Source organism: Gossypium arboreum, chromosome 12 (assembly GCF_025698485.1).
Source record: "Gossypium arboreum isolate Shixiya-1 chromosome 12, ASM2569848v2, whole genome shotgun sequence".
NCBI lineage: Eukaryota > Viridiplantae > Streptophyta > Magnoliopsida > Malvales > Malvaceae > Gossypium > Gossypium arboreum.
The window spans coordinates 111,036,741-111,055,662 of record NC_069081.1 but is presented as its reverse complement, the minus strand read 5'-3'; the positions used below and the strand labels follow the sequence as shown (position 1 = coordinate 111,055,662).

At 29.9% G+C, this 18,922-nt stretch overlaps 1 protein-coding gene across 1 annotated transcript; it reads left to right on the top strand.

The window, feature by feature from the left end:
* The first annotated feature begins 13,867 nt into the window (after positions 1-13,867).
* Positions 13,868-16,697, top strand: LOC108478685 (transcription factor bHLH137-like). The gene is made up of 7 exons (XM_017781158.2): positions 13,868-14,593; positions 14,728-14,877; positions 15,122-15,187; positions 15,298-15,366; positions 15,478-15,561; positions 15,699-15,878; positions 16,085-16,697. Exons 1-7 carry the CDS (start codon positions 14,225-14,227, stop codon positions 16,175-16,177), a joined length of 1,011 nt encoding a protein of 336 aa, XP_017636647.1. The 5' UTR covers positions 13,868-14,224; the 3' UTR covers positions 16,178-16,697.
* Positions 16,698-18,922: the final 2,225 nt, after the last annotated feature.

Here is an 18,922-nt window from a genome sequence, read left to right as displayed (position 1 = left end):
GATCATATTAAGTTTGGTAATGCCTCGTACTCTATTCTAGGCTCGGAATACGGGTAGGGGGTGTTACAAGAAGTCATTTTCAGTGAAACAAACGGAGCCTAAAAGTAAATAAACTTTTCTTATTTTATTATATACTTAGTTAGGGTTTCAATTGTAGGGTATATTTAAATTTTTTATATATATAAAAAAAAAAACTTTCATGAATTCTATTACTTAACATGAGAAAAAGAAAATAAGGTTATTGGATTCATGTAGAATCAAATTTAAAAGATGTAAATCTCAATATTTTAATGTTTAATTGTTCATTCTCATGCAACTATCAAATGGGTTCAGCCTTGTGATGTTTAGGGATTATCAATGTCAATCGTTCATTTACGTAAAATTAGATTACATAGGATCGGGTTAATGCAATACAACTTCTTTTGTTTAAGGAGATCGGGTCATGCCAATTTTGAAATGTTCTAAACATCTTCATTTTTATGAAAATAATTGAGACTTTTTGTATGACTACTTATAATATATTTGTATATACACATTTGATTAGCATGTTTTAATTAGAATATAATAAAGACTGTATTTTTCTTTCTTCATATATGAAATCAATATTTCAAGTTCATTTTATTAGTAAACTTAAGCGAGTCGATATATAACTAAATTTTCGAGGAAAATTAAATTACAATAAAGCTATTCATGCATAATTAAATAAAGATAATAAGAAATTTTATCATTGACTAGGTCCAACCCCATACTAAATATGGATCTATAATTTTGATTAAGCCCCCAAACTAAAATGTTGATTTTCAAGTTCTGACCACCCATTTTTTTTCCTTTCATAACATTAATTCTGATTTTTGAAGTCCATTGATATTCATAACACTGTTAGAAATTGGGATAATAACTCATAACATGTTTATTTGTGTAATAGTACATCCAAAATTTCAATTTATTGCACTTCGTCCAACGGCGCATTAGCAAACATGTTTAATTTATTGAATAAACATATAATTCGTGCCAATCATTTCAGCTTTGAGAGTATTTAAGAAACCTTTCTTTTGAAACTATGATATTTGTGTTTAATTCTTAATTTCAAGTAGGACAAATATTAAATATATAACATATAATATAAAATATAAAATATTTATTTGTATTTCAACCAAATTGAGTTTAGATTTGGAGAATCTTACGTATCATTTTAAATTTCACTTTTTTTTTTTTAAATTCATATTTTGAACTTTATATTTTTTATTCGCATTTTTAAAATTTTAGACAGACTTCAAACTTGGATAAGTAATTTAACTTTTAAACAAGTTTAGATTAGAGTATAAATGTGAAGTTAAGTGCATTTTTATTACCAAACTTAAATGAGCCATCTTATTTACAATTAAGTTTTTAAGGGAGAGGGAAAATCTTAGTGAAAAGATTAGAGTATAAATATAAGGTTGCTATATAGTGGGTGCGTAGGACTTAAATCATAACTTGTAATTGTGAAAATATATTGGATTAACTCTTTGGATAAAACTATATAAGTATAAGAAGAATTTGATCGAAAAAACCGAACTATATAAACAATTTTCATGTGTCCACCTTAATTTTTATCTCCCTTTATCACTTAGTTTATATTTAAATTTTATCATGTCCGCAAAAATCAACATTCTTCTAAATGATTCTATGACAAATGAAAAAAGTAATAATGGATTTTACTCTTTTTTTAAGCATTTCTACTAAATTTAAATTCTCAAATCATTATTATTAAAAAAATTTTACTACTTCAATCCTATTCCTTCAATATTTTGTTTTTGTCAATTTAAGACTGCGAAAGGAAAGATACACTGAATCTTTTGATGGGGCCACTCGAGAGCCGTCCAAACTCCAAATAGATAGAGAAATAAGTAAGCCAAATAAAAATTAAAACGCGTCCTGAGAACGTAAATGGTTTTAACCTTGGCAGTACAGTACCTTATTTGTGTGTATTAGGCAATGCAGAGAAGAGAGCTTCACCGTGTGTGAAAAAAGGAAGAAGCTTTAATCCTTTCTCTTTCATTTTAATGAAAAGCCAGTAAATGCAAACATTGTTTGTTTCCTGGAAAAATCTTTCTCTATCATTTTTCCTGCATCAGTGTATGATATATAGATGATCTTATCATATCAAATTTCTTTGTTATACGTCCCCATTCAACTAAACCAGAAAATGCTCTAAAGTCCTCCAAATTAAGACTAATGGATGATTATTAGTCACTTTCAAATCTTATTAGATATGGAGTTGATGAGCCCCCCCCCCCCAAAAAAAAAAAAACCCTTTTTTCCTTTGCTTTTCCTGTTCACCAACACCATATTCAAACTCTCAAAGCCTTTGACATTACAGTTGAATGTTCCAAACACAGACATATTAACTGTTCTTTGATTGTTTTTGTCCGGCCGACCCCTTAAAATTTCAGAAGAAACTCTACTTAACTAATCAACTATCTATAAAAAATTACATTCGACAAACACGAGATATCGATATTTTTTTGGATTTTTTTATTTTCATTTCAAGCTAATGTTTAAGTTTCGTGATTTATCCGTGAAATGCTGATGTATTAATATTTCCATATATCCTTTTTGATACTTCTTTATGACAAAAAAAACCCCTTCCCCACCATAAGGCAAGTTTTCTTTTGTCTCTCCATTACAGTCGTAGATGTCGGTAATGGCAAAATTTTGAATGCTCTCTATATACCGACAAGATAGACTACATATTGATAAATGAACATGGGGGTTTGGTCGATGCTTATGATATGATGTGTGTGAACATATGAAACAAAATACAAGGATATTGTAATTAAAGAAAATAAACATCAAATTAAGTAGTTCTCATTCTACACGTCTGGTGAGAATAAAACCATGTGCCTGTAGAACAATGTGCAGTACTTTTCAATTTTCAGAGGCCATAAATTTACTTAAAAAGCTGAAAACAAAAGCACAAAATACACTTTCGATAATCAGGTTTATGAGTAGTATCGGAAATGGATATATTGATATATGTAAACATCGATAATATTATGATTGAATTTACATCGGAAAAAGAAGGTAAAAATACTATAAAACTTATTGTACTAAGATGTTAATTTGTATGACTTTTTGTATTTAATTCGGTTAATTTTTAAATTGATGGGGTTTTTATATTTTAATCTTGTCAGAAATGTAATTAGGACGCTAAGAGTAAAAAACGAGCAGAAAAAAATCAAATTGAAACACAATCAATAAAATGACTGCTGAATAAAAAATGTGGAGAAAGTCAATGACTCATCAGATTCTTTTGATTTTGTAAAAGCCAAAAATAGAATAAAAAAATATTATTTTATTTTTTATTTAATTTTAATTATATGCTGAAGTAGTTAAAGCCAAAATTAGTAAATTCTATATATATGAATAGGGTTTTAATATACTTAGGAAAGACATATTCAATTTTACATTCTTATTTCAATTTGGAATTGAATAGAATTATTTTCTTTTCTCAAATTTGGTGCGTAGCATTCTGTTACTTTCATTTCCAATTCTTTGTTCTTTCAAAATTCGCCAAATTACCTTCAAGTCCTTCTCTTTCCTAATTTTCACCACTTTTCAATCAAATCACCTCTCAAAACCTAATTAATTTCATGTTTAACTAAATTCCATCTTAGCTTTAGGCTGGTGTTCTTTCCGGTCGGGAATCGTGAGATACGTATCCATGCTAAAAATCTTTCTAATTGGTATTCACATTTTTCCTAAATATTGGGATTGACAACTCATCCCTTAAAGTTAACTCGATTTCAAGTCAAAAAGTGCACGCTGGGTTGGAGTCGTGTTTGCTGACAGTTGAAGAAACGAGTCGGCAATGCTGTATTCGGATCTCCTAGAACAAATCAAGGAAGAAGTGATCGGGTTTAAAAGACCCATGCAATTGAGGTCGTTAATTTGAGTTGGGTTCTTCAGAGTGCAAGGCTGGCGGAATCTTGAATCGGGAACACGTGTATCTTGGTTAAATAATTGGTAAGGGTTCGTTTGCAGGTCGTACCGGGACCAGCCACGAGAGGAAGAATTGGTGGTTAGGACGTTCTTAACTGCTATAATCAGCTTATCGTTTAGAGGAGAAGATTAATAAAAGGACCGATTCTTAATCTGGAATCTACCGAGTCTAGGGCTAAGGCTTATTATCTCTGTTTACAAATATCCGAATTTATTTCCCGACTTAAATTTATTTCCAATATTAACTAATTGTTTATTTATGCTGATTTGATTATTTACTTTCTAAACATTTTCAAAACCCCCCGATTTATTTGTTTACTTTTTTGCAGGTTCGTTTAGAGTCGTGGGCACGACTTTTGCCACGACTTTCAACATGAAAAACATTTTGTTACAAGTTAAACGCGGAAGTTGATTATAACATCCAATCCCTGTAGACTCGACCCTACTACCACTCTTTACTACTATTTAGAGTTATTTTGTAGAAATTATTTTTGGTGGTTTCAACGCCCATAAATCCTCTTAAAAAAGAAATTCAATTATTGAAGTATTTGATGGAAGAACCTAGTTTATTCATTTGCTGGACCAAATATATATAATCGAGTTTATAAAATAAAATAAATAAAATATCCAAAAGATAATAAATTAAATCCAATACTATTTGTTGATTTCCAGCAACTACTCAACTAGAAACAAGAAAATATAACTCTAGTAAAACTAGGAGACTTATTCAAAGTTAACAACCTCCGATATTCTAGCAACAGTTGAAGGCTTATTCAAACATATCTAATATTCCCACCCTTAAACTGAGTCATCCCATACATTCAGTTTACATTTGCTATGACTCCCAACTTGCCTCACATTCGAACAAAGTCTTCTAACTTGAATGGCTTAGTCATGACATTGTTACTTGGTCTTGTGAACTACAATGTTGCAGTTCAACTGTTTCATTCCTTATAAGACCTCTTAGAAAGTGAAAGCATACATCAATGTGCTTACTTCTCCCATACATAACTGGATTCCTTGATAATTTGATGGTAGAACTATTGTCACACTATATAACCGTTGGACTTGTTTGATTTTTTCCTACTGTCTCAAGTATCCGTCTTAGCCACATAGCTTGACATGAGTTTGCTGTTGCAACTATAAATTTTGCTTCAGTTGTTGATAGACTCAACGCCGGTTGCTTGTTTGAGCTCCATGAGATAGCAGCCTCACTCATCATAAATACATAGCTTGATGTACTTTTTCTGTCTTCGATGTCATTGGCAGAGCCACTATTTGTATAACCAATCAAATCTTTTCCTATATTCTGTAATAGAACAATCCAAATTGACATGTTCCTTTGAGATAGCATATTATTTGCTTTACTGCTTGAAAATAGAACTTCTTTAGATTTTTCATGTATCAACTTACTTGACTCACGCTGTACATGATGTCTAGCCGCGTGGCAGATGCATACATTAGGTTCCCGACCATCTGCTTATAAAACATCTTGGGTCAATATTGTTATTTTTTAATAATTTTAAATTTTTTATTATCTTTTTATTATAAATTTTGTTTATAGTTTTATGTTTTTAATAACTTTTAAATTTTAAATGGGTTTAATTGATTTTTAATTTGTTACTAAGGCTTTTTTGACCGCTTAGCCTTATTAATTTTAAAATTTTTAATTTACTTTCAATAAAAAAGTAAAAGTCAAATTGAATAAATGTGTAAAAGTTGAAAGCTAAATTTATAATTATACGTTATACATGAACAACAAATTTATTCACTCATCTTATCATAGAAGAACTAATTTATCTTTTTTAATAAATGAACTAAAATACATTATTTTTTTACGAAAAAGAATGATTTAGGAAAAGCATAAGATGGCTTGTAGAATGAACGTGAATGATTGGTTCAAGTACGTCGACTCTGAAATTCAGGCAATGTCGGTGTGGGGGTCCATCCAGGCCTTATTAGTTTGCTTACAAATTGTTAAAGTTTTACATGTATACCATTCAAAGCTATTGGCTGTCATGGTACGTACAATTGTAATGCGTCATCCATGAAGAAATTAACATTCAAATTTATAGTATTTTATTATTATTATTATTATTATTATTATTATTATTTTTATCTTATCTTAGTTTGAGAGTACGTTGTCATTTATGAGTCACCCTCATCAACTTCGCAACTTGCAAACTAAGAATTTTTTTCATGTTTATGTCCTTCCACCCATGCTCATTTATGCACATATGTACGGGTTAGGGACTTGGCTAAGATGCTTTGTATTTGGGGTGAAATGATATGTCCGAACTAATATATTTTCTAATTTTAACCTTGTCAGTCATTAATATTCATCCACATTAATTATTAGGTCAATAAACACAAAGCTGAAGTTACATGTTTGTGGTTTTTAAGTTATAGAAAAAAGTTCATGTTATTTATCTCAAATTTTATCATGTCAGTCACTCTAAACGAGAATAAATTAAACTTCCTCCAAGCTTCCTGTAATACACTACGAAACCATTTTTTACGACATATGGCACAATTGTACACCATCTCATATAAAAAAAGAAAAACTTCTTACTCTATAAAATATCTTATTAAACTTTTGATTGTTATTTAACCAAACACAATTGGATTTGTGTGATTAAAAGAGTGACCATCCAATCAGAAAAGAAAGAATGCATGACATAAACATGAGGTAAAAAAAAGTCAAGCATGTGTAATTTGTACTATTTTTGTTTTGCTTGCGACTCATTTAAGTTGCAATGCATTGAACCCATGTATAATCTGTGACTGAGCATTTAATAATTTATGAAAACCTTCAGTACGTACGTCTACTATATTTTGGCGCATGCCCTGCGTAAATAATTGAAACGGAAAAGACGAAAGAATATTTCACTGCTCTCCGCATCCAGTGAATCAAACACTATTATTTTTAATTTTATGGAAGCCAATCTCATCCATAAGGATCTAAGATTTTTTTTTTTGTTAAAATGGACCTCATAATTGACAACACATGGTAAGAAATGCCATGCAGACCCATGCAAGATGATCGTTGCAATGCGATCGGTCCCTACGTTGTGTCTAAAAAAGAAAGGATTGATATATATATGATCATATACATCTCGCCTTGCATCTCCTTCATTGGTCTTCTTTCTGGTTCTCAGGTGCCTTTTACTTGCGTGTATGATCTGAACTAGTAGATAAATGTCAAATATCATATTTTGCCCTTACGTTGCAGCTAGTCTTGTTATACCTCCAATTTGGCAATGAACATGGTAAGACATGAGATAACCCGTTGTCAATTCTCCGCAGGAGAACGGTCAACATACAACCCCTCACTGAGAACTGAATGTGGTGACTCCTCACTTAGGAGAGTTTGTAAAGAACCTCCCATGTGTACTGTCTGAACTAATTTGGAGATGGCTCAGTATGCACCCCCACAAGGACCACTAAAAAACCACTCACTGTAAACTTTCCATGGTGACTACTGAGACATAACATCCTCATATAGTCTTAAGAACGAAAATGTCAAAGCAAAACCACACATTACACTATATGACGACAGCTATCTATATAAGCCCCAGATCACAAGAGACCGGAGGATCTCTTCTTCTTCCCTCAAAATACCCTCAGTATCAACCAAGCTTTCTCACTTTCTCCTTCTACGTACCCTAGCTCCTTAGCTCTAGCTCTCTGTCTATTACAGATGAACCAACACTCTGTTTTACCACCTTCTTCTCCTTAATTACTTGAATCAACAAACCTCTTATCTTTTTATTCACTTATATTAAAATCAACAAATTATTTAGAAGTTTTGTCATGTGATTAATAGTTTTGGCTATTCTTTTCCCTAGTTGTTATTACTTCCGAAAATTATTATATACATCAATTTATTTTAATTTTTTATTCATTGTCTTTGTCACAACTACTAACTTATATGAATGAAGATTCTAAATCTTTTAGTGGATAGCAAATTCCGAGTTTTTCTCGATATATGAACTTACAATTGATCAAGTACAATACACTAATTCACTAATAACAAAATTCATAAATGAGATTAAAAATTATAACATAATTTATTTTCTTTTTTTTTGGTAAAAGCATAAATTATTTTTTAATTTCAGAAACTACTTATTATTTTATTAATTTCACTTATAAAAGTCAAATTTTGTACATCTAATTACTTTTTATATAAAAATACAATAAACAATACATTTATTTTTTTAAAATGATAAATTTCATAACTATACATGAACTTTGATTTTATATAATTTTATACATGATATTTTGAATTAATTCAATTCTCATAAATTATTAACACAATTATTGATTTAGCATCATTTTATGTTTATATAATCATACACAAATAAATTATATTTATTCAATATAAAAATAAATAGATGAATTTATTTATTTAAATGTGTATGATTAAATTAAAATTAAAGTTTCATATATGCATATGAATCGCAATCAAAGTATCATGTGTATAATTATGTCAAATAAAATTCATATATTAAATTACACATTAAATTAAAATTCATGTATAATTTTAAGATTTATCTTTTAAGAAATGTGCTGAAGACTATTCAAGAATTGATTGATTTTTGGGCTTACTTTATAATTATAATACAGATATGGGTCGGCCCTCAGGGTTATGGCCAGGGTGTTCATGAGTGTACATTAAATATATATTTATGCTCATGGTTTATTTGAATTCAACTATGTAAAATTTAAATTCAATTTAATTATTTTTAGTTAATGTAAAATTTAAATTGGATTTTTATTTTTATTTTAGTAATCTTAATGCCTCAGTCGATCAGATTGTTAATTTAATTAATGTTTTTAATTTTTAATATTTATTATTATTTAAAAGTTTAATTAAATTAGTGGCTTTAAATTCACCTCATAATCAAGAAATAAAATCTTAAAATTACATCAATTCTTCAACCACATTTAACAAGTGCAAAACCTTCAATTATCAACATCATTAATAATATTTAAAAAGTTTGATGGTCAAGAGTGTTTGTTACTTTAAATATGAGCTAGATTCAAGTCAAATTAATCACATTAATTGTTCGGACTTTATAATACTCTAAATCACTAATTTATCTCAAATAATTATTTTCTTATCAATAAAACAATTCTAATTTTTATCTTAAATAAGTCCTGGGATTCAAAATTAAAAATTAATCAACAAAGCTCAAACATTTAAATTCCAAGTCAAATTCAAGCAGTTGATACAGGTTGAATGGGATAGCGTGTTAAGCTTGACGGTGGCAACGAGTGTACGATTAGATGCTTTACGTTGCTTCAATCCCATCAAACTCTGTTCCGTTTTCAACTCACAGTGCTATTTTCTTTAATCACACTGAAAAGTAAAAAACTTGACAATGCTGACTTCTCAACACAGCATAATTTTATTTTATTTCCTCAAAAAGTAATATATCGATTAATTAAATTAGCATTATATAAACACTTTATCATAAATCGATATTGATTCAAAATTAGTGATAATATCATAATAAATAATTTTATTTATTTTTTCGTTTATTTCATGTATTATTATTACTTCATTTTAAATTATACGTATCAAATTTTAATATATGTTATTTTTATTTTTAAATTTATGAATTTTATACACATACTCTTGTAATAAGATTTTTAGTTATTAAATAAATTGTATTATTTTTATCAATAAATAATTAAAATTATTATTTATATAAAATAAATACTTAAGATTGATTAATAAAAAATAATTTATATATACTTTACCGGTCAATATGTTTAAATGATTTTTTATTTATTTTAAGATAAAATATTAATTTACTCACTTTATTGTGTAACATAATGTAATATTATATAATACACAAACGTGTGCCACAGCCAAACCACAGATTCAGTGGCTGAATGAAAAGGTTAGAAGCATAGTATGTCTGACAATTACTGAAATAAATTGCTACTACGTACAAAACAGGAGCAAACGAAACGCGAACATATTGGTTACGTTTGCTTTGCTAGATTTTGGGAGTTCAATTTAAAACAAAATAATACAAGTTTTACTATTATGAATGAATCAAAGTTCAATTTAATTAGGAATAATATTCATTAGGAACTGTGTTATTTATGTTGTTAAGAGATGAAATTAAAAATTATATATTTTACTATGCTAGAAATATAATTTATATTTTTATAAATTTTAAAAGATTAGATTAAATTTTATTATTTTTAAGAGAGTTAAAATATAATTTTATTATTATTAATTTAAAATTTTATAAATTATAAAATAATTTAAATAATTTTTTTAATCATTCTAGCGGATTCGCCATTGATGCCCTCCTTTTATATAAAAGAAAAGAAATTAAAACACTAATGAACGAATTTTTCAATTTGGCTGTAATTATTATGATGGTATATATGCAGTTATGGCATATTATTTTTTTGGTAAAAAAGAAAATGCAACTCAATTATCAAACAATAAGAAAGCTCATTACATAATTCTTATCAAGCAATCGTAGCCCTGTTTCCCTGTCTCTTCGAAGCTTGACAATTCTGTTTGCAATACTATTCTCTTCTCTGGGAATATGCTGAAGGTTCCAATGACTCAAAGACTTCAAAAGCAAAACAATTCTCATAACTAAGGCAGAATTGGAACCACCGCTAACACCTTCATGAATGAGGTTAACAGCTTCAATGTTGTCTATTCGAATGATGACTTTCCGAAAGCCACAATCAAGAGCAATTTGTACACCATCAAGGATGCCCCATAATTCTGAATCAATGACCTCATAGTTACCCAAATACCTTGTGAAACCAACAATCCAATTCCCGTCCTGTTCCCGCAATAGTCCTCCAGCTACGGCAAACCTATCAACATTTTTAACCGAACCATCCGTGTTCAAATAGACCCATCCATCCAAAGAAAGAGGGATGAAGTCCGATCTTGAAGTTCTAATGCCCTGCAAACCAGACACCGAAACATACTACTTTGCCTAACATAGGGAGGTTTTGATCACTTCGTCAGTACTCCATGAAAGACCTTGAAATATGCATAGGTTTCGGTTCTTCCATATGCTCCAAATGATAATTCCGAACAGAAGGCCCAATTAACTCCACCCATTAGGTTCACTTCTTGCTTGTTCCGTAAATTAAGCTCAATCCATTCATATAAAGATCCTGCAAAAAAGACAGATTGTTTACCTGAAGGAATAAGCTGCATCCAAATATCCCTTACCATTGTGCAATCTTTTAGAACATGAAGGAGACTCTCATAATTCTGACCACAAGCCCCACAACAAGTATCTGGACTCAGTCCTCTTCTGGCTCTTTTCATATTAGTGAGTAAGCGGTGTTTAATAGCAAGCCAAATGAACACTCTAACCTTCTGTGGTCCCTGATATTTCCAAGGCAATTTCCAAATATCTTCTTTCGGATTCCATGAGTCTTCCCGTGGTTTCTTGTAAGCACTTTTGTTTGAGAAAGCACCAGATGTACTTCCCCTCCAAATAATTCTATCCATGCCAGAATTTGGTTGAGGTGGCGGAATTCCTACAATCTGTTGAATGATATCTTTAGGTAACCAAAGCCAGAATAACTCTAAATTCCAATCCCTATTTTCTGTAACCATATCACTAAGGACACAATCCATATCCAAGTTAGAGCTACAAGCTATCTTTTTATACAACAGTCTAACATTAGGAATCTAAGAATCTTTCCAACAACTAATATTGTGACCATCCTCAACAGACCAGAGCAGATTCTCACGAATAAGCGGCCAAATCTTTGATAAAGATCTCCACAAGAAAGAACATCGCCCTCTCGTCAAAGATTCAAGTAAACCACCTTGAACCCCATACTTAGATCGAAGCACCTTAACCCATAAAGAAGAACAATCCGTCAATAATTTGAATCCCAACTTCATCATAAAAGAAGTATTCTGATCACATAAAGACCTTATGCCAAGACCTCCATTCAACTTAGGTTGGCATATCGAATCCCAACTCACCAAAGCAATCTTTCTATTACCACTAGTGGAACCGCAAATGAATTGTCTTACCATGTCTTCGATCTCATCACACAAGCCTTTTGAGATCATCATCGATTGCATGAAGTAACTCGGAATAGAGAGCAAGACCGATTGACCCAAAGTAATTCTACCTGCCAAAGAGAGCTGTTTAGTGTTCCAACTACAAAGTTTACTTCTTGCCTTATCAACGAAAAAACGCAAGGTATTGTTTGTAACCTTCTCATGAAAGAGGGGAACTTCTAAATAGGAACCAAGATTCTGCACCACCAGGAACTCAAAAATTCCACTAATACGCCTCTGAATACCTTCATTCACCCCCTTAGAGAAAATCATATTTGACTTTTGTAGATTAACAATATGTCTTGAAGCACTGCAAAAAGTATCTAAAACTTCCTTGATAACTCAGGTTTTGTACATAAGGTTGGTCCATTGACGAGGAAAGAAATTTGATACTTCTTTTATCCAAACTATAATATGATGACTCTAAAATCACAAATAAGTAGGGGTAATAAACATTTGGTTTGGTTTGGTTTTGATATGATTTTTTTTAAAAAAAATTTAAATTAAAATTGAACATTAAAATAATAGAATCAATGGGGCTAGTAGAGATCTCGACCCCTAAAATGATAAATTATCTATTGAGGTCCTTTAAAATTTTAAAATTTTAAAGTAGTAAATATAAAATTATACTTTGATCCCTTAAAATGATAAAATTTTGATTTAATCTTTTAAAATTTTAAAAATATAAACCATTAAAAATTAAAATTTAATTTCAATACACTCAAATTATTTTTAAATTCTCCCGAATAGAATCCACGTGATCCTAAAACCACTCATTCGGTTTTATTTGCTTCTAAATCATATAAACATATTCATATAATTAAGCTTACTTTGACTAACTATAATTTTATATATATAGAAAATAAATTGAATATATTCACTTATTATTCAAATAAAATTAAATTAAAATCAAATCCAGCATCATAATTAAAAATTGGTGTATAATACATCGGGATGAAACTTTTTATAACAAACATAAAATTACCATTATTTCTATAAATTATTTTGAGGACAATTTTATCTTTTTCTTATAAAAATAAAATATATATTTACATATAATATCATTTGAATTTAAAATATTATAATTTTATTATTTTAATTAAAATTATATTTAATTTATGTTAAAATTTTTAAAATTGATTAAATATATTTTCAACTCATATTGTAGAGATGTCATAATCTAATATTAATAAATTATTTATGCTAAAACTAATGAGAGTTTGGTTTGACTTGAATCTTATTTTATGTAACATGTAAAAAGATAAAATTACCCTTAAAATAAAATTTATTAATTTATAAATTAAGAGGTTTTTAGTCATTTTTCAATTATACTGATGTCCAATTAACTCATGATTCAACAAATGTCGATGCAATGGTCAAACACCTTGCATTCCTAAATAAATCAATCAAATTTAAACTCCGAAAATAATATTATTAGAAAGATTAATCATAAAAATTGTGTGACGGTGATAAAAGAATTGTATATATTTCGTATCTGTAATTCAATGAACTCGCAGTTTTCTTTGAAAAATGAAAAAGAAAAAGAAATTGTAATTTTTCTTTTTGGCGTTTTTTGGGGTTTAAGCACTCAAGTTAAATCATAGGGGATTCCCTTGATTAGCCTGAAAGCTAAGAGCTGTTTAACCATAAAGTTCATCCGGCTTCACGTCTCCAAAAAGTAGTGATAAGCCTTTACTTGATCCGGGTTCACGTCTCCAAAAAGTAGTGATAAGCCTTTACTTGGGTCACTGCATTTGCATGTAGTGTATGCATGGGTGATATGGGTCTGATGCTACAGTCGATGCGCAAGCAGTAACTTTTTATTCGAATAAGAAAAATTGTTTTGACAAAGGAGAGAGAAGACCGGTCAAATGTACAGGGACTTTAATTCTGAAAAGAAATTGTAAACAAAGGGACTTCTGCATGGGGATGAGTAGTTAAACCAAAGATTTTACTTGGAAATTTTAACGACCCTGTCTTGTTTTGTTTGATTCTCTCTCTCCTCATGATTATATATATATATATCTTCCTCTATGGTATCTTTGTTTCTCATAGATAGACCCACTGCCCCTTCTTCAACACTTTCGTCTCAGACTCTGCGCCTCTCTCTCTCTCTCTGTCATCACTTTCTTCAGAAACACAAAAAGCTTGCAATTTTCTCTTATGGCAGCCTTTTCATATGTTCTTGACCCCAATATTTTCTTGCAAAACATGGCTCTCACCCCCAAAGCTTCTTGCTTTATGATGGATGATGGAAACTTAACCTCTAATTGTTTCTCTCAATATTACTCACCTGAGCTTTTCCACGACTCGCTGTTTGATCCTAACAACCATGAAACTAGCTGTGTTGATCACTGCTCCAAGGTTGTTTCTCAGAGTGATAACGAGCCATCGGTGGGTGAGAAACAGAGCACCGGTGGTGGCGATTCCACTGTGGTAGATAAACTTGAACAGGGCGAGCAAGTCACTCAGAATGTGAATCCCAGAAACAGGAAACGGAAGACCAGAAACGGGACAACCTTCAAAACTAAGGTTAAAAAACCGCTTTAAATCATTCAAATTGTGTATGCATGGTGGTTGCATGGTAGCTTTAAATTAAAATTCTTCGGGTTTTCAGTGATGGGTTTCTAATTTTAATCCTATTTTCATTGTTTTATTTCGTTTAGGATGCAAAAGAAGGGAAAGCCAAGGAGAAAAAGAAGTGCAATAATGGCAAGAAAGGTGAAAAGAAATCTCCTGAAGAGCCTCCCTCGGGCTACATTCATGTAAGAGCCAGGAGGGGCCAAGCAACCGACAGTCACAGTCTAGCTGAAAGGGTACTAATACTATAGCTAGTCAATATTTAAGGGTTAAAGCAGGAGATGGGTTCAGAAAACCCTGAGCCACTACTTCTTGGTCAAACTCAAAGCCCAAATGGTCTTAAAAGGAGTGGGTGGATGAACCATGGGACCAAAGCCCTTGTGGTTCATCAACAAGCATTACAAGCCCTTAGTTTTACACCCCATAAACTGTAGATTTTGGCTTATTTCCTATTGACCAATTCTGCAAACTGGACTGCAGGTAAGAAGAAAGAAGATCAGTGAGAGGATGAAGATATTACAATGTCTGGTTCCAGGGTGTGAAAAGGTATCTAGTTCAGCTCATTTTTTTTTTAATCCTAATTGTCTTGCAAACTGATCATAGAGTTATGAAACGTTTTCAGAGAGCTTTCATGTGTGTGTTTTGCATGAAAATAGGTAACTGGGAAGGCCCTTATGTTGGATGAAATTATCAATTATGTTCAGTCCTTACAAAATCAAGTAGAGGTATATGGTTATATACAATTAAAAGTTAACCACTCTCTGACAGTTAATTCTTTTCCATAATATAAGTATTTAAATAAACAATGATTTTGTTTGTTTTCTTCTGTATTTTAGTTTCTGTCAATGAAGCTTGCTTCTGTGAGTCCCATGTTCTATGACTTCGGAGTGGACCTGGAAGCCTTAACGGTGAAACCAGAGGTAAAAAAAAGGGGGATAAAATGGAAGATAGTTTTAGTTTATTTATTTATGTTTTAATGTAAAAGCCATTAATTTATTACAAAAGCTAGCTGATGAAAATCTTTGTCTCTGACATAAGTAAATTTTATTTTTTTTAGAGAGTGAACAGTGAAGCATCAACAACAACACCAGTACTGCCATGTCTGCAACAATGCAACCCCACTCAAGCTTCAGCTTTTGTTGATTCAACAACCGCCACCTTTGCCCCATCTAATAACTATCCTTTTCTAGGTGCCTCACACCAAGACCAAACCCCCATTCTCTTCTCTCACCCCCAGGTCAGTCTATAGCATGCATATGTACCTTTTTGTTTGTATCGATTTATATGAGATTGTATTCTATACCTGTATATATGTATATATATATTAAAAGAGTTGGTTTATATGTATTTGAAAGATTATACTTTTGTATTTTATATAAAAGGAAAATACTGTATATATATATATATATGTATTGTGACAAGTAGACAACACATCTTTTTCAGGATAATGGAGGTGTATTGTGGGATGTGGAGGACCAAAGACAAAAATTTCTCAATTCATCTGGCCTCAACGACAACTTGTGTTCTTTCCATTAAATACATAGTCCCGATAGCTGCCCTACAATCATCTTTCCAGCTAAGCCTGCAGAGAGGTAAAACATCAGTTTCAGGTGAAGGAGGTGCTTCGCCATTGCTAAAAACAAAGCTCTGCTCTAGTTTCAAGTTCAAACTGAGTGAATTAAGCAGCATATCTGAAAACATAGAATGAATAAAGGGCAGCTACACATCATTGGATAGAAGAACACAAAAGAGATATATATGTATTCCAAAAATAAGACCAGATCTTTTTTTTTATTTTTTATTTTATATATATATATATATATATATATATAGATCCTTTGTTGTTGTCCATTTTATGTCTCCCAAGCACAAAGTTACTAAACCCTATGTTGTGTAGCTTACAAGAAAAAGTATATCCTTAGTTTTGTATGTTGTACAAATTATTGTAGTATAAAAATCCACTTCATAAAAATGTTCTTTTTCATATTGTTACAGGTATTCAGTTCTGACAGTTATTTTTACCTGGAAGGAATGGGTTGCAATTTTTGAATTAGAACATATTTTTCTTTTTTCCTTTTTTTTTTGGATTTGAAACTTTGAGTAAAATTTTCAAAATAATGTTTTCATGTAAAATAGGATTTAAATCCAAACTCTGATGCTTCTAACATGATACATTTGTGTGTAAGTAAAAAAAAATTGTTGGTAACAGGATCTTTACAAATATAGAGCAGTAAACTTTTCCTAATACAAACAACACCTATTATTAATTCAATCAAATCACTAAAATTACATTTTAGTTCTATCATCAGATCGATTTGACGATAAATTTTGATAAATCAAAAATTATTATAAAAAATTTAAAAGATCTACCACATTAATCATGTATAAAAACTAAATTTAAGATGAATTATTCTCTTCCTGATTATCTAATATATATACTAAAACATGAATAAAATTAGAGTAACTATGCTTATGTAGTTATTTAGTAAAGCGAAGAACAAAATTATAAATATAGTGTATAATATAGCTTTTTTAATCAGAAAAAGAAGATATAGGTTTCGGAAGCCTTGGTTTTGGCTATAATATAGTTTTTTAATTAAGTTGATATTAGTAATATAGATTATGCATGGCATATTCATGGTTTGGATGAAAAATTTATGTAACAAATATATTTTAAAATTTATGTAAGAATTAAGTGATGGTTTAAATTTTATCGATTTTAAAAATATAAAAATCAAAAACTTTCAAGTTGTAAAAAAATAGTAATTTTTAAATAATTAAAACGTAAGTTACACTAATTTAATAAGGGTTTATGTCAATAACCTTTTGACTCAATGACAAGAGTATTATGTAGATACGAGAATTAGTTCGATCTCAAGCAACTTCATTCCCTTTCCCCAATTATATTATAAAAAATTTATTGCTTTATTTTGATGTTAACATATTTTATTACTATATATATAACATAATAATATTTTTGTCTTCTTTCATTATGATTTTAATAAATATTGTTTTGTTTTTAATTCAAATATAAATAGATATATTTTAATTAAAAATACAATTTAAATTTATTAGTAAATTAATATACTTTTTTGTACAATGATAGTTTGAACCCAAATTATTATTTTGAAATGTGAATTATGATAAATTATTGTATTAATTTATATAATTAATGCAGTATACATAAATTTGTTAATACTTTTAAACCAAATAATATTTTATTCTTAAAACACTAAAGACAACAATCTTTAATTGAATGATTATTGATCAAATAAGGTGATTCCAAATTTCATTTTTCTTTGAAACCACACACACAAACACAAACATTTATGTCAAATCTACTTTTATGTTTTGCCCCATCCCTACTAAAATAGATTAGTCACTTGCCTAACTTGTCTAACTTTAAATCTTTCTTCTCTCTCCCTCTTTCTATATATATATATACTTATATGTAAACTTAATTAGCAAGTTGGTCATTGGATTACCTTAACTCTTATGATTACCCTAATGATTGAATAATGATTTGATTAAGCAGAAAATTAAGTCATAGAACATAAAACTTTATGCCCCTCCTACCAAATCAGCACAAAATGGCGTAAATCAGAAGTGATTTGATTAGTTCAGAAAACAAAAGTGATTCAATTAAAACACCTAAATTTAGTCCCTAATAGATATGATTTTGGACCGTAAAAGATATCTATATTTAATAAATTAGTTACATCACTGAAAACATAGTTATCAACATTTATTTATCTTTCTTTCTTTTTTAAATATTATTATTAATAACAATCATGAACAGTAATAATATAAAAACATGACTTATAGTACAAATGATAAATAAATAATTACAAATTAATGCACAAATGCCATGTTTGTATAATAATTTCAAAAACGAGAAAGATAAATTGACAATAATTGCAGCACTGAAATAATTCAAAAACAAACCAAAAATGCATTAACTTGATCAAATCGTTGATTGGCATCCTAACATTGCCATAATCAAATCAATCTGACAATGAACACCGATCAACTAAGACAAAACTTATAAAAGCCCCAATAAACCCATCATATCAATGATGCACAAAAGGCCAAGTCTCATATGGCTTATCCTCCTCCTCTTCATCTCAAATCCATCCCCATCACTATGATCTATCATGATAAAGACTTTCGAGAACAGTTCCTAATTGATTTGGCAATACCCTTATATTGGCAAATTTCACATGTATGCTAGAACATGACTAAAATTAAAAATAAAAGTAAAAGTAAAATAAAACATATCGG